The 18783-nt window shown below is 42.4% G+C and overlaps 1 protein-coding gene across 1 annotated transcript; it reads left to right on the top strand.

Annotated features, from left to right (window-relative positions):
- Window positions 1-2114: 2114 nt before the first annotated feature.
- fid (class I SAM-dependent methyltransferase fire dancer) lies at window positions 2115-18673 on the top strand. The gene is made up of 5 exons (XM_018000949.2): window positions 2115-3246; window positions 6135-6751; window positions 13537-13953; window positions 14018-16772; window positions 16838-18673. The coding sequence occupies exons 1-5, from the start codon at window positions 3174-3176 to the stop codon at window positions 17254-17256; spliced, it is 4281 nt and encodes a 1426-aa protein (XP_017856438.1). The 5' UTR covers window positions 2115-3173; the 3' UTR covers window positions 17257-18673.
- Window positions 18674-18783: the final 110 nt, after the last annotated feature.

Below are 18783 nucleotides of genomic sequence, written 5' to 3'. Positions count from 1 at the left end.
TGAGACATCTGCTCATTGTACACCCTGTCGTTTATTTATTTTACTTATTTTTATTTTTATTTTATTTTTATTTTTATTTTTTATTTTTCTTTTTTGCACATTGTCATTTGTCACATGCCAAGAGGGCTATAAATGCGTTACGGAAGGCAAAGGCGCAGGCTAAGGCAATGTCGAAATTCGCCGGCTGCATGATTCACTAGGCTTTTCTTTTTGGTTTTGTGACGACATCAACGCATGCCGACGCCCCCGCAGCGCGGCATAATACATATTTTGTTTAAGGTTATCTGTCGTCGGGCTGCTTAACTCGCATTTGCCAAACTCATTGGCATGTCGCCAAAAATTTCGACGCCATATCCACAGTCGCGTTGGCCATTTGATTATATTAGTCATGCTTACAAAAAAAGCCATATGACGTTTGGGCACCCGCCCGCCCAGCTAGTGAGCCACCCAGTCAAGAAGCTAGAGCCCACAACAGCTTTTACTACACACACACACGTACACACACACACACACATACAAAAGACAACGTCAACGTCAGTCGACCCTTATTTTATGGTACTACACAAAAAAGGGAAAAACATGCCCTACCATATATAGACGGGGCTTAGAGACGCGGCAGGACGAACAAAAAGCTTTTCATTCATCAGAAATAATCAGGCGAACAAAGTCTTGTGGCAACTGTGTGTGTGTGTGTGAGTGTTTGTGCTTGTGCTTGTGCTTGTGCTTGTGTGTGTTTGTCTATGTGCCATTTGGTGTAGAGTTTGCGCTGCGCAAATTTCACAATCGTGTTCTATTTCTTGGCCCGCTCTAGTATCAAGCGACTATTTTGGTTAGCTCGGAGCCCCTGCTGCCAACTTGACGAAACTTTTGCTGCTGCTGCTGCTGCTGCTGCTGCTGCTGCTTCTTGCTCGGGCTGCCTTTGTTTCTATTTTTATTTCTATTTCTGTGCGTCTTCAATTGCCTAAAGGGATTCATTCATGAAATTTGACAGTCTGACGCGAGGAAGCAAACAAAGCGATTAAGCTTTTTATTTTAATTGCCCCGAGTTTGGCTATTTTTAGGCCAGCCGCAGCGCGAAACCAAGTGGGCGACTTATGAAACTCAATTTTTATTGATTCTCTTTCACATTTGAATGAGTTACATACCGATTAGCATAGAATAAAACTGTCTCTCACTAATTGACAAACGCGTTTGATTTTATGGCCATGAAACTAATTTAACCATAGACAAGTTTCTTAACTACAATCAATAATAATAATATTTTTATTTTTATTGTAGATATAATTTATAAATATAACTATAACTATAGATAGGTTTTTTAACTACAATATTTTATTTGTTAAATATATATTTATTTGTTGAATATATAGAAATATAGCTATAGAGATGTTTCTTAACTACAGATAATACTATTTACTTTGATTTATATTTTATAATTTATATATTTTTTATAGATATAGAACTTCTTATTTATTTCATTTATATTTTTCTTTAATTTAATTTCTATTTTCTTTTAGATTATTTTTTATTTTCATTATTTTTAATTTTTATTCTCTTTCATATTTGAATGGGTTATATATAGAAGACACATTTTACTAATAGAGAAAAGCATTAGATTGTATTTTGAAATTTTCAATTTATGTAAATATTTTAGTTTAAATCAGTATTTATAATATAATTTTTTTATATATTTTTTTGTGATTAATATCTATATTGCATATAGTTTGATCCACGCACATTGCTATAATACTAAGATAAAATGTTGTTTTATTTTTATTTTTGCTTGATTTTTAATTTAAATATTTATATTCACTAGTATTTATATTTAATTAAATTATATTATTTAGTTTGAGTTAACTGTTTCTTTTAATTTTAGATCATTCATTCGTAATCCCATTAAGAGTCCGTTTACCGTTAGCAATTTAAGGGGATCTTCAATGCGTATCTATTTGCGATTTTGTTTTCTCTCTTGTGTTTTTGTTGCCTTCTTCAGAGAATCACTTTCGCTCTCTGAGAACAGCTGTGGCTGACTGAAGCTTTCGTCAAGTTATTGCCAAAAGCTCGCTGAATGCAATCCACATGGCAACAACATCCTTGAACAAAAGGATATGCGCGTGCTTTTGTGGCCAGTACGCGACGTTAACTCATGGCATACACACACGGCAGCGGCAAGTCCGACCCACACACAGACAGAGACACACACACGATATACATATACACGGACACGCTCACGCTTACGCACACGCAAACGCACACGCACACACACAGGCGCAGCCAAAAAGAGTTTGTGTTTGGAAATTGAAGCGCCAAGTGCCAGTGGCCTAGAAATAATGTGTGAAAATAAAAGTTGAAATTAATAAATAAGAAAATTCCATGTGCAACGCTGTCGATGAAAAGTGCAAGTGAAAAGTGCCTAAAGCAGAGCCACACACACACACAACCATTGCTGAACACACACACACGCGCATACACAGTGAGACCCACACAAAGAAAACATCATATGCCAGAGGCAGGCTGTCGCTTGGCAGGCACATTGACAGCAACAGCAACATAAAGGCAGCAGGAGCAGCAAAAAGCATTTTGTGTATCCTATTTTGTGTGTGAGCGAGCGCGTGTCCAAGTCCGTGTCCGTGTCCTTTGCCACTGCCACAGCAGTAGCGACAACAAAAGCAGCCAACGCTAGTAGCAGCAGCAGCAGTAGCAACAACAACAACAACAACAGCAACGACAACAATAAGGGCAACAGCCAACCGTCGCTCAGCAATTACGGCGTGTAGTTGCTATAATGATAGATTTCAAAACAAAATTGAGCAAATTATCGTATAAAACGTGCCCCGGTTGGAAAATCTAAAAATAACACAACGCCAATTCCGAGCCGAAGTCGAACTCGAAGTCGAAGTGGAAGTGGAAGTGGAAGTCAAAGTCGAAGCCAAAAACCAAGTGCCGTCTGCCCAACTGACTTTAAATTATGCATGCACATTGATTTTCTGAGGCGTCGCCGTCGATGTCGTTTTCGTCTTTACTTTCCTATTCATTGTCGTTAACAACAACAACAACAACAACATCATCTACATCAGTAACATCAACAGCAACAACAGCAACAGGAACAGACCCTGCCTATATATTGGCAATCTCGTAAAGTCATTTCTCGTCCTGCGTTCAGCCCGCATCGCATGTTATCAACGGAACTGACGTCGACGGCGTTGTGGAATGCGAATTATCAGCGCACCAACGGCCTAACAAAAGGTAAGCACTAACAGCAGCAGCAACAGCAGCAACAACAACAACCGCTAGTCATTACATTAGGCACAAGCCACAACATATTATGCATACGCATGATGTGCGCGGGCCCTCGGGACGTATGTGTAATATTCGAAATCATTCGGCAAAATGTATACAAAGATGCGCCCAAGATAGCAAGCATATGAAATTTAATGGCTGTTCATTATGTGAAAAAAGTCGAACAAGCTAAACGAAAGCTATTAAAATTACGGTAAATGAGTGCAAGCTAAACGTCAATAGCAAAAATTGGCGGGGATCATATACTTGGAGTCTGACAATAAATAGAAAGTACATATAAGTGTATATCTGTTCTTCAACATATAATTTAAAAAATATATAAATAAAGATTTTCATTTTGATATGATGTATAAAGAAATACATATATTTTAAAATCAATTATATATTTACATATAAATCGAAAATGCATTTATATTTACATGTTTATATATATGTATAAATATTAATAAATGAATATACTTCTCTTATCATAACAGGAAGAAAATCTTTATTTATTTGCTGAATTAATTAATAATTATTTATAAATAAATAAAAAAAAAAAGTTTGATGAAGAAAGATATATATTATAAAAAAAAAAATTATAAATTTATATGAAAGCGCATATATGTACATACATATTTACTACTCTCATCACAGCAAAAGGAAAGTTTTATTTATTCGCTGAATTAATTAATTATAATTAAATTCAAATCAAGCAAACTTTATTCTGCTCTGCACTGAGAATGAATTCATAAAGCAGAGCTGAATAATATTATGCTGGCTACTATCGATTGATTTGAGTTGCCCAAGTTGTTGGCACAAGTAAACAACAAGTCTTAACAATGAAAATTGTAAATTTGTTATACATTGCCATAAATTTTTATAGTACTTTACTAAATTTTGAATCAAAACATAATTCCTGATTCCCCAGTAAAAGTTGAGCTAACTGACCAATGGCTGCTCATTATGGTTAAAGTTTAGCCAGTTAATCCATTACACACAGGAGCAGTTTATTAAGTGCGATAATAGTTAAGCTCTTACAAGCTTCAACTTGTGTAATGCACCCTCAACAACATAATTTGCTTGTTATCAGAGTGCGCAAATTGAGTTGGAGCTCCCGTGTCATAGTTGCCCTTTGTCGCATCGGCAAATTTAATTAGACTGCCATAAAGCACATTCGCAGCTCATTTGCTGCGCTTATTAACACATGCACATGCACTCATTGACACCCTCTCACGCACACCCACACACATACACACACACACACTCAGGCAGAGACTCCGTTATGCTTTATTCTTTGTGCTCAGCTGCCAGAGGACTGCGATGCTGCGTCATTGTTGCCATTATATTTGCGTTTAATCTGATTTCAATTATAATTTCATTTAACAGCGCTAATGCGCTTTGGCAGCCACTCGCAGTGGCAGCCGTTGGAGCCACTGTCCCTCCCAAGCGCCCATCCTTCCCTATCTGTGCCTATGCCTGTGACCCTATTTCTCTCTTTCTCTCCCGCTCTCTCCCGCTCCCCCTCCCCAGGCGTTTCCTGCCTATTTGCTGTGCCCCTTCTTAAATGCAATTTATTACGCTGACAGCCTCTTGGTAGCTGAGGGCGTTCGAATTTCCATGCATGCGCTTTGGACAGCGTCAACGGTAACTGGCACCGGAAATACAGTTATAAAATGTCAACAACAATGCAAACTCATGCTAGTTCTACATTTCCGGTATGCAAGTTGCCCAATGACGGCGTTGACAACGCGTTTGCATATGTAAATGTGTGTATGTGTGTGTAAATGTGTGTGTGTGGGCTGGCTGACGTTGCTGAAACGATTTTATGACTTGATGTCATGCATTGAGCAACAACAACGCAATAACAGAAGCAATAACAGCCACAACACCCACACACACATACACACACACCACAAACACACACACACACGAATGTGCAATTGTAAATTTGGTTAAGCATGCAATAGGGGCGAAAGTTTTGAGTTTATAGCTCCTATTAAGGGACCCAAATTGCATTAATTATACAAATTGTTGGCACATTATAAATAACCATGCAGTTTTGCATATTTTTAGGCAATACAACAGAAATTTCCGGGAAATTATACAACTTAGCTCTATGTCAATGATTGAAGCGATTTTGACAGATATAATACAAATTATGACAGATTTAGATTCATTAAATTTGAGTGAGCTTTTTGATATTTAAATTCTGCACACTGTTGAATGAGGGCTTGACTAAGTGATTATAGATTAAAGAAATTAAAAATTAATATAAAAGAATCAATGATATCATCTTATACCAAACCGCCAGAAGGCTTAACCACTTTTCCAAGCGAAAATTCTTATGTATGAAAAAATATTAAATAGATTGAAGCAAATAATATTAGAAATCAATTTGATTTTTCATATCGATTGAGTTTGCAGCTTTATCAACAATGGCCAAATATTTGTATTTTTATAGATTACAGAATATTTGAAATTATATTTATACATTTTATTAATTTTTATGAAAAACTGAGTAATATTGTAAATGAGTATTTTTGTGACTTAATGGCAGTTATATATGTATAACGCTAATATATATACTTATACATACATATATCTAAATTAATAACATTTATTAATATTAAAATTTCATCTAAAAAAGATTTCTTCATATTACTATATAAAATCCTAAATTATATACATTTAAATTGTATACATAACTTACATATGTATATTTAAAATCTTAATTATTCTTTCATATTTATTTATTATCTCTTATTTATTCTTTCATATCATAAACTTAAAAAGTTATCTGCAGAGCAACATCTAATGTACATTTCCTCTATCTGTCTTTTTCTCACGCGCAGATGAGGCTTGCCTGTCGACGACATATGAAAATTGCAGAACAGAAACAGCGACAACAGCAGCAGCAGCAGCAGCAGCAACAGCAGCAGCAACATCAGCCGCAGCAATGACCAAACAATTGACAACAGCAACGGCGACAAATGCAGCGTCTAGCATCACACAAACGGCTAATTTGGCGCCCACGGTGATATCTCCCACAACACCAGGCGCGACAACAACAACAACAGACGTAGCAGCGCCAGCTGCAGCAGAGACAATAAAGACGCAGACGCAGTGCAGAACAAAAGCCTCCTCGGCAGCATCAACAGCATCAGCAGCATCAGCATCGGCGACTGCAACAAAAACAACTTCATCAACGGCATCAAGTGATGCCAGCGGCCGTTCGGCGGCTCTGGAACGTGCCTACGTCCATGATGTGTATGAGCACTGCGAGGAGCCGGCGAGGCCGGCGCGACCGCGAGTGGCACAGTTTCTGGGGAACCTGGAGCCGGGCTCGGTGGTCTGCGACGTGGGCTGCGGCAGTGGGCGTTACCTGACCCAGTGCAATCCCGCCATATGCACCATTGGCGTCGATCGCTGCTATCGCCTCAGCAAGGTGGCGCACGAGAAGGGAGGCGAGGTGAGTGGGCTGGCCACACTGAATGCCTTGCAATTGTAATTGATGTGGGTAAATTACTTTGAAGTGGGTCTTACAGCTGTGTGGGGGCGTGTCTGGCTGGATAGATAGATGCACATTTTTGTATTCATGCGAACAATAGTTCATTTGTCCTACTCTTACCTCCCCCCTCTCTCTCTCTCTCTCCCACTCGCTATCGCTATCGCTTTATACTGTTGGCATATAATTGACCCATTTTAGCCATGGCCAAGCCATCGCCTTTATTGCAGCGCATAAATTATGCTTATCATTTGAAATTATTTGCACATGTTCCCATGGCTTTAGCGAGCGCTGAGCTGAGCTTTAATGCCCCCATAATTGCAATGGCCAACAATGGAGCCATAAAACGAACAGCGTTTTGGTCATTAGAGAGCAACTAATAAAGTGCAGGCGTCGCTGCAGTCAAGTGCATTCAAATCGATAACAAGTCCAACTGAGAATTGCCAACTGGAGCCTCTCTGGCTCTGGCTCCGCTCGACAGCAGGCGGCAATATTTCTTGGCCTGCCTGGCTGCAAAGCTGTGCAAATTTAAATGCTCAAATTTATTGCTTTCCATTCAGTGCTTGACCAAAAGTTTGTGCTACAACATTTTTAATAGAACTACATGCAAGAATGCAGCACCGACTGCATAATACTCATTCATAGTCCAGAAATAGTTGAATTTCGGCTTGCTAAATCTCGAGAGGGTAATTGAAACTCTTGATGCAGAGCTTGAGTGATAATTTGTTTACATATATCTAGGTATATATACATATGTATCTATGTTTATTAGTCGAGCTGTACAGCAACTTACGTAGATATCTCTCGGACAAACTGATGAATGGACAGAAGGACGTACGGATTACAAATACGAAAAATACTCCTTTCTTTTTCTGTGCATATTTTGCAATATGAGGAATACAGTTTTACTGCAGCTTGAAGGTAGAAATTGAAATGTTTCATGAATTGCAAACTTTTTAATAAGGAATACGGTTAATTTATGCATATATAATATATATATATTCGAGAAACCAATTTAAAGTCTTATGCAGTACACTGCCAGATGAGTCTAGTTTTACATCATATACGCCAGCACGAGTCACTACAGAGTGAGCGCAAACTAGAAAAGCATTTACAAATGCAAATTATAAATAAAGTTCAGCCTTATAGAAAACAAAACAAGTTTTCCCCAAGGCAATTTGTATGAATAATAATGAAGCCAATTATTCAGCTTGCTTCTGTAATACATTATATATGTATAAATATACATATATTTGTATGTATGCATATACATATATATATATTACACTTCATTTAGATATTTATGGCATTCTTTAAAAATGCAACTACTTTGCAGTTAGTCGGTTGCCGTTGAATTAATTTTCATTGTGTTCACTTGTTGTTCAATTTTATCGTTGTTTCTCTTTTCTCTGTTGTTGTTGTTGTTGTTGTGAAGTCCACAACATTTCCGTTTTCTTTATAGCAGCGAACAATAAATTTCGTTCCCCAGCTGCCAGCTCCCAGCGCCCAGTTCCCAGCTCCCAGCTCCCAGCTCCCAGAGGTATGCAATAGTTTTTGCAATAATCTATTACACGCGCTTCGTTTCGCTTGGCTTCGCTTATTTATGGTGCCATTTGCAGGCGAGAAATGCCATTTTCTAAGAAATGCATACTATTCACCGCTCCACAATCATCATGCGAGAGTGTGGGAGGGAGGGGGCGAGGGAGTGCGCCTCTTAGCGCCGCGCCCTAGGCCCTGTTGCAGGCATTTTTCGCATTTAAATTGCATTCGCTGGCATTGCGTGGGGCTTGAAGTTCGCATGTAATAATGGCAAGGACAACAACGAGGACGGAGACGACGTCGCCGTCGCCGTCGCCTAGGGTTACTGTTCAATGGAATTGCAAGCGGCCAGGGTTGCCACCTTGCCGTCTCCTAGCCAAGCGGCAAAGTGCACACAATTTAGTCTAAATGCTTTCATTTATTTAATAACCAGTCCCATTGCCATTATCCCCGGACAGGGGAGACGGCGTAACGTGTCCATGATGGTTTGATTGTTGCAATTGTTGAGTCCTTGACATTTCATTGTTATCCATTAGGGACAATTATATTTTTGTTGGAATTATTATTAAACCTAAAATCGTACGAACAAAATTGCGATTAGTATTGATTAGATCAGTTTAAGAGCATTGAAAGGTCTGAAATTATATATTTAAAGGCTAATATCTAATTTAAGCGAAATTAGCTTCAATGAAAATGTGTAATTCTTTTTATTAGTAGGTAAAGAATCAAAGAGTAGGTAAGGATCAAGCTACATCCCCATATTGTGGCCAAGATTTGTTTCATAAGTTGCCTATTCTGTATATGTCCGAAACGTTGGTAAAATGTTCCATAAACTGAAAATACTAGATACTTTAGTTTATCATATAGAAAACCACAGTCAGACAGAGACAGCTCTAAGAAATGCATGAACAATCTATCTATACAGTCAGACAGAGACAGCTCTAAGAAATGCATGAACAATCTATAGATTTTTCAGTCAATAACAGAGATTATGGAAAAATAATAAATATACGAAAATTTACCACTCTATTAGCTGATTCTTGACTGCAATAAATATAGAAAATTTACCGAAATTTGTGAGGTATAGAAAAGAAGTACAATTTCTCTTCTCTTCTCTCTCTCTCTACTCAGCAGAACTATCTGCTTTATAAATTAAGACTGAATTAGTTATTGAAGCCAAATTACATGGAGTATGTCGCAAAAAATATCTCTAAAAAAATAGTATTATTGAGCTATGCAGATAATGTATGCAATATTAAATGCCCACAAGCGGAATGTTGCTCTCTGCATTTATATAAACGCATTTGAATCGCTGAGCATGCCAAGGGCACTATTTAAATTACAATATGTCGAATTTGTTGTTTTTTTTGTTGAATGCGGATGGTATGTCATCCGTGTGAGTGTGTGTGTGTGTTAAATAAACTTAAATGCATAAAATGTAAAAAGCGTAAGCGACTCACGTGACCTGCATACGAATGCAGTTTGATACTTTGATTGCGACTGTTACTGTTGCCATTTTTCCACAAAAAAAAAAAAAAAAAAAAAAAAGAAGAAGAGAAGAAGAAGAGAAGAGCAAGATAAAAACGAAAACTATGTGAAAAACCAATTTAACTTCGACTATATTTACATATATCTGCTGTGCTGTTGCTGTTGCTCTTGCTGCTGCTGCTGCTGGTACAAAAGTTTCAGTCGCTGTCAGGCAACTTTGATTTCAGAGCTCGTGCATGGCCTGATTTACTATAATTTTGTAAAGCAAAAAAAAAAAAAAAAAAAAAAAAAAAACTGCCAAGTCGAGCAGGCTATGCAGCAGGCATTAAGCAAATAACACACACACACACACACATACATAGATTCGTGCACGCAGCCTGCACTCATAAATTTTGTTGCTGCCCGAAATGACGCATTGAAAAGGAAAAACAAGAAGGCAGCAAATAAAAAGCCCCAAAACACAAAAAAAAAAGGATGAACTCAGCGAATGCAATGAGATTCGTTGCCAGCTCTTCCTCTTCTTCTTCTTCCTTCGCTGCTTCTATCGCTTTTCAGGCCAAATCTTTGAGCTTTGTGCCCGTCGACTGCTGTCGACCTGCCGCAGCCATCAAGACTTCCACCTGCTCCCTTCGTTTTTATGTGCTCTGTGGTTCGTTTAAGCGCCATTTAAATAAGCTGCTGCCAGCCAAAGCAGGCTAACACAGATGTACACAGATATACATATACACCTGCATATATATAGACTTGAATTTTTCTATATGTATTTGCAATTGTTTTTTTTTTTTTGTTTCTACTCGCTTTACTATGCAGCTTGGCCGTGCTTTGGCCCCCCTATTAGTGTGCAACATGGCGTATGCGTAACGTGTTTCACCTGACGCTCACAATATTAAGACGGAGCTGCATTGAAAACTTGTCAACATAAATTTCTAAAGCGTAATGTGCACGACCAGTGTGACATTACATACCCACAAAGAGACTGTGTGTATGTATGTGTGTGTGTGTGTGTGTTTGTGAAAAATGGCAACTGCTATAAATACAATTTGTAAAGAGTATGGAGAAATGTCAGCGCGTGCATTCATGACACCGGAACATGTGTTTAAAAAAGAATAAAAATCGAAGAACAAAAAAAAAAACACGCACACACACGTACAAACGCACACACACACACACATGGACTACCCACAGCACTAAAGTCGAAAGCGAATGGGCGGCAGTTTTATGTGCAGCTCCATACAAATGCCAAAGTCGCATAAACAATGCCACGCCCACTCGTGGGCAGCGAAATGGACTCGATTTTTCTTTTCTTTTTTTTTTCAATTCTGCAGAAATATTTATATGGAGCGAAATATAAAAAAGCTGGCGAAAGGATTATTGTGGTTTAATAAAGATTGTTTATCCATATAGATGTAGAATGGTTAAGACTCGGCATATATATAGATAGATATATATATAGATGTAGTCTAAATATATAAATTACTTTGCTGCATATATGCTATGCTTTGAGTTTACAGAGGAAACATTTTAGTTTTCTCTGTGATTTCTGAAACTTTTGCTGTGGCTTTACATAATTTCTATTGCAAGTCAGGTTACAAACTTGACGAACTTTCCATTTCGTGGAAAAATGAGAAACTTTCTCGTCATCCACATAACATTTGGCGTTGCATTTGCACGACCTCAGCTCCTGCAGTTGTCAACTCGGAGAGCAAACACTTTACTTAATTGATATTTTGCTGCTGATGTTCAACAAAAATTAAGAAAAATGAGAAAAATAAGAAAAAAAGGAAAGAGAACGAAAATAAAAGTGTGTTGCCACAAGTTGAGCTGCAACGTCTGTTGCATAGGTCCTTGGATGACATGCCCAAGTACCTGCCTGGTCAGCTGCCGTTGTTGCAGATCCACACAGCGAGACGAGGGGCTGCAGGGCTCCCGCTTTGGCTGGTGGGTCAAGGCTGTTGCAGTACCACACACACACACACACAGAGCAAACGATATCTGGCATTATTGCAACGTACAAATTATATTTGAGGCACGTGCAACGCAAGAGGGGCCACATATGCCCAGCCATTGTCCAAATGAATAGATATTTCACACAAATTCACGTAGCCAGGCAGAGGCTGGCAAGAGTAACGGCATTTTGATATTGGTTTGGCAACACGATGCATTAATTCATTCAGTGTAATCGATGCTAGTTTATTTCAAATCGCATTTCATGGAAAATTGCAATTGAAACGTTAAATGATTGAGCTCCTCGTATACGTGCGAGCAAGTCCATTGCATTACGCTCGTCCACCTACGGATTCAATTTGTCCCCGATTTGTTTACTTCCCTTTTGATCAAAGTTAATTGACACTTTGAACACTGGCCGTAACAGGGGAATGAATATAAACGACGTGTATTTATAAAAAATATATATAAAAATAAACAAGCCACACACACACATACACACGCACCTTCACATGCATGCAGTTGAGTAAGGTCAGTTCACTGGGCACACATTTTTTAAACGAACTTTTTCAATTGAAGCGAACAGAAACAAGACCAACTCAATGCAGATGGGCCAACCGACCACTACATGTAAGCATGCGATTGTGTGTGTGCGTGTGTGTGTGTGTGAGTCTGTATACACTCGCTCTGGCACTTCAATGGCAAAGTGGGTAAACCAACTAGCAATTTTCATGAGGCGAGCGTGTTAACTTTGTTTTCACCCAGCTGAACAGAAATTCAGTTAATTGCAAACTCTTGTTGCCAACCGAAAACTTGCAACTATAATTTCGGCAGCTATGCAAATTGCATTAAAGTATTTTCTATGAAAATCCAAAAACTGTTTTCATTTCATTTCTAATTACCGTCTCTGGCAAACCTGAAACCAGACTCAAACTTTGTTAAGCTCATGCATAAGAAATATTTAATGCAATTATAGGTAGTTGCTTATTCAGTTAAATTATATTAAATTTGAGTGGGATATATACATATATTGTAGTTAGGTATACTTTATTACTACTTCAGTAATAAGAAAAAACTTTTTGATTTGGTTAACTTAACAACAAATAAATTCATGTCATATATCTTAATAAATTTAAATTTTAATCAAATGAAACTCCTTATAAATATGTTTAGCTATTGCTAGGACTATAATTTATTTATTTAAATTTTAATATTACTTTCACATTTTTTATTTTTTTATTCAATTTTTTTTTTTTTTACCTTTGACTTTATGTTCAATCAATCTCTTGCATCAGCTCTCGCGTAATATTTGCTTGAAGCCGTATTCAATTCAAATTCCTCACAGTACGGCTAACTATAAATGCAAAGCCGTAAAATGCAGCTTGGCCTTTAGAATTTGTTGCATTGCTAGTGTCTCAGAGGTTTTCGGTTTGCGCAACATTCTCAAGTGAAATTAATAAAATGTAACTAAAGGCTAGCAGGAGCAGTAGGAGCAGCAGGAGCAGCGCAGGAATGCCTTTGGTTGGTTACTTAGCCAGCGGTCAGCTTTGCTTAGCTGCAGTTATGCAGCAGGAGGCACTTGCAGTAGGTTGAGGCGTGGGCGTAGTAGGTGGGGCTAGTTGCGAAGAGGATCTATTATAGGAGTGGAGGAGCAGAGAGAGAGACGGTGTTGGCTTGGCGTCTTGCGTAATTTAATTGGCTGAGAATGCAGTAGCTTTAACTCGTATTTCCCTTGGCACCGAGTTGCTCGAAATTACATTGCGCTCTTTGGCCCACAGGTGGCGCTGTGTGACAATCTGGAGCTGCCGTTTCGCGATGATAGCTTCGATGCGGTGCTCTCGCTGGCCGTAGTGCATCACTTTGCCACCACGGAACGTCGCGTCAGAGCGCTGAGGGAACTGGCCCGCATTCTGCGCGTAGGCGGCCGTGTGGTAATCACTGTGTGGGCGCTGGAGCAGCGCCATCGACGCTTCGAGTCGCAGGATGTGCTGATACCCTGGCAGCCGCCCAAGAATCGCACCTACTCCTACTCGTACTCCGACGAGGAGGAGGACGGAGACTTTCTGCCGCCCTATCATGCATACACGGAGGACTCGACCAATTCCAGTCGCTCGGCCGGCGATGGCGACAGCTCAAGCCTCAGCTCATCCTCGCCCGGCGAGTCCTGCTACAGCTTTGTGCGCCGTGCCATACAAGTGAGTGCAGCCGTCGATATCAGGATGTGCTTAGGCATTACTAATTTGTGGTTTCCCTTTGCAGAAATTGGCTGGCGGACGTCGTCATGCTTGGTTCCTGGACTCCTGGACCTCCAAGGACACCAAGAACGACAGCAGCCTGGACTACGAGGATGCCAAGGATCTGCCCATCGAGCTGCGTCGCCTCGAAGACTTTGAGGACTTCCCCGATCCGCCGCTCTCCGCGGGCCTCAAGTCCCGCAGCTTGGGCAGCATCCTGCAGCCGCCGCCGCGCCAAATCGTGCGCTCGCGCTCCAGCGTGCCCAGTCTAGGCGGTCCCCTGGTGCCCGTCGAGACGAAAGCCAGCGCCACTGCCGCCCTACTGCTCAGCGCGCCCGATGCCCAGATGCCGCTCAATGGGCGGCACTCGCCCACGAGCACCGCCAGTGCGGGCAGCACGCTGAGCCGCCGGCCCAAGCTGATCAAGCAGAAGCAGTCGCTATGTGAGGACGACATCACACAGCTGGCAGACGCAGCGCCTGACGCTGAGGCAGCGTTCCACATGGTCAGCAGCTACAATGGCGCCAATGGAGCAGTCAGCAGCAGCCTCTACGCGCGCTCTGACGCCAATCCAGCGGCAGTCAGCTGTCAGCAGCCCAGCAACTCCGCCTCGGCGACGGCAGCAGCGGCGCCCACAACAGCTGCTGGAGCGGCGCCCAGCTTCCTGCGCAAGCAGAGCTCCCTGAACGAGGAGCTGATGGCGGGCAATCGACTGCGCGAGAAGGAGCGGGTGCGCAAGCGCATACAGAAGCAGACCTCGCTGAACGAGGCCTTCCTCTGCCGCTCGGCGCTGTTCTCGAAGCGGCTGCAGCTCATCCGGGAGGGATTCACCACCAAGATCAAGAGCTCGACGGGCAGCTTGGAGCGCGTGACCAAGACGGGCATCACGAAGCTCATTCAGAACATCAAAATCTCGCCCGCCAGCCAGACGGCGGCTAACCCGCCCGGCAATCCCCAGCAGGCGAACAACAACAATAAGCAGCCCACGACGCCAGCTGCGCAGACCCTGCAGCAGCAGCAGCAGCAGCATCAGCACCACCACCACCACCATCATCATCACACGAGCAACGCGGGCAGCCTGTTCCCGGCCCACCTGCTGCTGTCGACGGCGACCACTGGTCCAGTCAGCTACTGCAGCGTCGTGGACTGCAGCGCGCCCAACATCTGCCACTGCAGCGCCTATCAGCAGGACTGCGTGACCTGCGTGGCCTGCGCCGAGAGCGAGCAGGGCAACGCGCGCCGGCACTCGCGCGAGTCCGGCTCCGACTCGTCCAAGGACAGCAGCCTGCAGTCGGACACGAGCATTGAGTCCGAGGACAGCTTCGCCTCGGTCATTTTCATACCCAAGCCGGAGCAGCATCAGCAGCAGCTCAACTACCAGCAGCAGCATCAGAACTCCAACTCAAGCTCCAGCAACTCCAGCTCCAGCAATGGAGCCCAGGCGGCCTTGGCTGCGGCGTCCAATCCCAACGCAGCCGCCCAGCCCAGCTGTCTGGCGCGTCTGCCGCCCACACACTCCGTGCCAACATCGCCGCTTGTGATGCCCTGCCCGCCGACTCCTGCCCACTCACCAGCCGCCATTCAGGGCGCGGTCACCTCGCCGCCCCAGTCGACGGCGGCCGTGACGGCAGCGATGGCCATCTTGACGCCCGTCGCCAGGCCAAACCAAGCGCGCTTCAATTTTGACGAGGCGCACATCAAGCAGCAACAGCAGGAGCAACCGCAGCAGCAGCAGCAACCGCAGCAGCAGCAACCGCAGCAGCAGCAACCGCAGCAGCCGCAACAGCCAGCGATACCCAAGATCACGAGACAAGCGATACGTGAAATGCCGCCCATACCCAAGTTCCGCAAGCAGCAGTCGCTGCAGCTGCAGCGCCAGAACTTTCCCATCGTGCGACGGGCGTCCGGCTCGGGCGCGGCCAGCAGCAGCAGCAGCGCCAGCAAGCTGCTCTCGCTGGAGCTGTTCAATCCGGCCACCGATGATCTGGACAGCGACTCCAGTGAGCCCTCCTCGCCGGACTCCATTGACAGTGTGATCAGCGCGCCGCGCTCCGCCCAGCTGCTCTCGGCCCCGAGCACTGGCACAGGCAAGTCCAGCGACGAGTCGGAGCCGGCGCTGGTGCAGCTCATCACGATCAACCAGGAGCAGTACCACAAGGGCGAGCTGCAGATCAACAGTGCCACGCCCAACGAAAACGACATCATACTCAATGCGGACAGCGCTCCGCTGCTGCCCAAGAAGCGCGAGGCTGGCCAGGCACAGGCCCAGCAGCCGCACGACTGCGCCGAGTTCGCGGAGCAGCTGTCGGCGCAGCTGCAGCGCGAGCTGGACGACAAGAGCAATGGAGCAGAGTGTCGCAGCTTGGATAGCATCGGCGACATTGGGGAGTACTTGAGCGGCGCCGGCAGTGCGGGTGGCGGCAGTTCGAGCAGCGGCTCCAAGAAGCGCTCCAATGGCGATCTGAGCGCACTGCGGGACGAGCTGCGCGAGCGACGTCTGATGCTGGCCAATCTGTCGACCCAGCCCAGCCTGCAGCAGTCGCCCATATCGTCGTCCACCTCCTCGCTTTCGTCCCAAACGCGCAGCTTCACCATACACGAGGAGCAGGAGGGCGAGGAGGAGGATGAGGAGAACGAACGCAGCTACACGCTGGGCATCTACGAGCACTGCAAGATCTCCAAGTTCAACTACAAGCGCCATCGCCACTATAATCTCAACCCGGAGACGGCCTACCTGCTCCAGGAGGATGGCGACAGCGACGTCCGCGACGACGAATATCGTGAGTAGACAATGTCCTGTATGTTAGGGACTCTAAGCTATAATCCATTTGGTTTCCCTACGCAGCCATACCCGAGGAGGATGAGGATGCCGAGGCGCTGGAGGCACGCGGCGGCGACCAGCTGGGCGAGGGCATGCACGAGTACGGGCAGCGCAGGCGCAACTTCAGTGCCATCAAATCGGTGACCTCCAGTGCGTCCAGCTCCACGGAAACACCACCTGCGCAGCAGCCCACACAGCAGCAGGCGCTGCAGCAGCGCACCTCTGCCGACTCGCTGGAGCACTCGAATAGCTCAAACACCTCGCTGGACAGCCCCTCCCAGGGCGGCTCCACCACCCATCATCGCTACTACCACGTGTTCCGCGAGGGCGAGCTGGACGCGCTGATCAATCACCATGTGGCCAGTCTTCATATTGTGAGCTCCTACTACGAGCGGGCCAGCTGGTGCGTTGTGGCCGAGAAGGTGCAGGTGTGGACGATCTAAGTTAGTAATCTAAGAGTAAAATAATAATAATAATTTAAAAAAAAAAAAAAAGCTAAAATAATCTATTTATAAACAACAAGTGTAATTGGAAAACCCAAAAAGTCTCTGAAGCCCCCAAAGGAATTGTTAAATTTAGTCTTTATTCATAGTTGAGAGAACGCAAAATTCTAGCACTAAATTTTAAGTATTCGTAACGACTCTTGCTTAGGGTTGCCAGGCCTGCTCAACGGCAGGGCTGCCGCACTGCATTGAAATTGAATTTCAAGTAAACCGTTTAGTTCTTAAGCCAAAATCGAAAGAAACAAAATCGAAACAACGCAAATTACGAATGGGAGAAAAAGTATTGTATCAAAACTAAACAAATTTATCGATATATATACAAAGATCACTTACAACGACTATCGAATTTCATTTACCATCACGACTTGGGAATATTTTCTAAATACCATTTGATTTCACACATCCATACATATACGAATAATTACAGTAATAGCGAAAATCTAACTAGGAGTTACTTAAACCGAAAATCAATAGAGAAAATGCAAAAACCATATCTAAACATCTATATATATACCAAGGCTTTATACACGAAACATAATAAAAATATTGTCGAAAAACTGAAATCTATATAACCACATATACAACTATTAAAATGCAAGTGAAAATCAATACGTAAGTTTTCTAATATCAATAACTGCATTTAACAATACTCAATGCAAAACTAATCAAAAGGGAAAAGCAGCAGAAATATATAGAATCGTATATACATTTTGCAAAGCTCACAATAATAATTGTATAACAATTTCAATAATTTTTTTGTAACTTTCCAACTTTGATATTTACTTAGCACATATTTGTTTCTATTAAAAGCAAAAAAAGCAAACAATAAATAAAAACATAAACGATTTAAGCGAAACACTTCCCAAACGGCCAACAATCCCGAACATATGAAATATTAAACAAAATATATGTTAATAACTCTTTTTTGTCACCTAAGGCGAAGTTATTTAAAAAATAACGCAAGTTTTCAATATGTATATTTCGACTGTACATGAGATTTTTAGATAGCTAAACTAAACTTTATACCATACAATATTAGAAAATGAAAAGTTGGATGATTGAATTAGAACGCAACTTCGAGACACTATGAGATCGATTTATAATTACGTATATGCGCTCGATTTGCTGAATATGTATTTACAGAATATTATAGTATATACATAATTAGTATTATGTAACTTGAAAATACGTATTATGTATTTGCACGACCCACACAGAGATAGACACAACAGCTGCAAAAAGTAACATACACTACCAGACAAATTCAATAAATTAAAAACAAAATGGAAAAACAATTTGTTAAGCGAAAAGAGATACATTTAATAAACTACAGCTACCAATACTTACAAATGAAAAATATATTTTGCCTATTTCATTATTTCATAACGTTCTTTTTTAAAGGAAATATCTCACGGGCTTGGCAGCACTTTTACGATTTGGCAGCACTGTTAATATGCAGGTGATGGC

Source organism: Drosophila arizonae, chromosome 2 (assembly GCF_054131065.1).
Source record: "Drosophila arizonae isolate 15081-1271.41 chromosome 2, UAZ_ARI_1.0, whole genome shotgun sequence".
NCBI classification, from domain to species: Eukaryota; Metazoa; Arthropoda; class Insecta; order Diptera; family Drosophilidae; genus Drosophila; species Drosophila arizonae.
The sequence above is the reverse complement of the archived record's forward strand: the minus strand, read 5'-3'. Positions and strand labels throughout refer to the sequence as shown.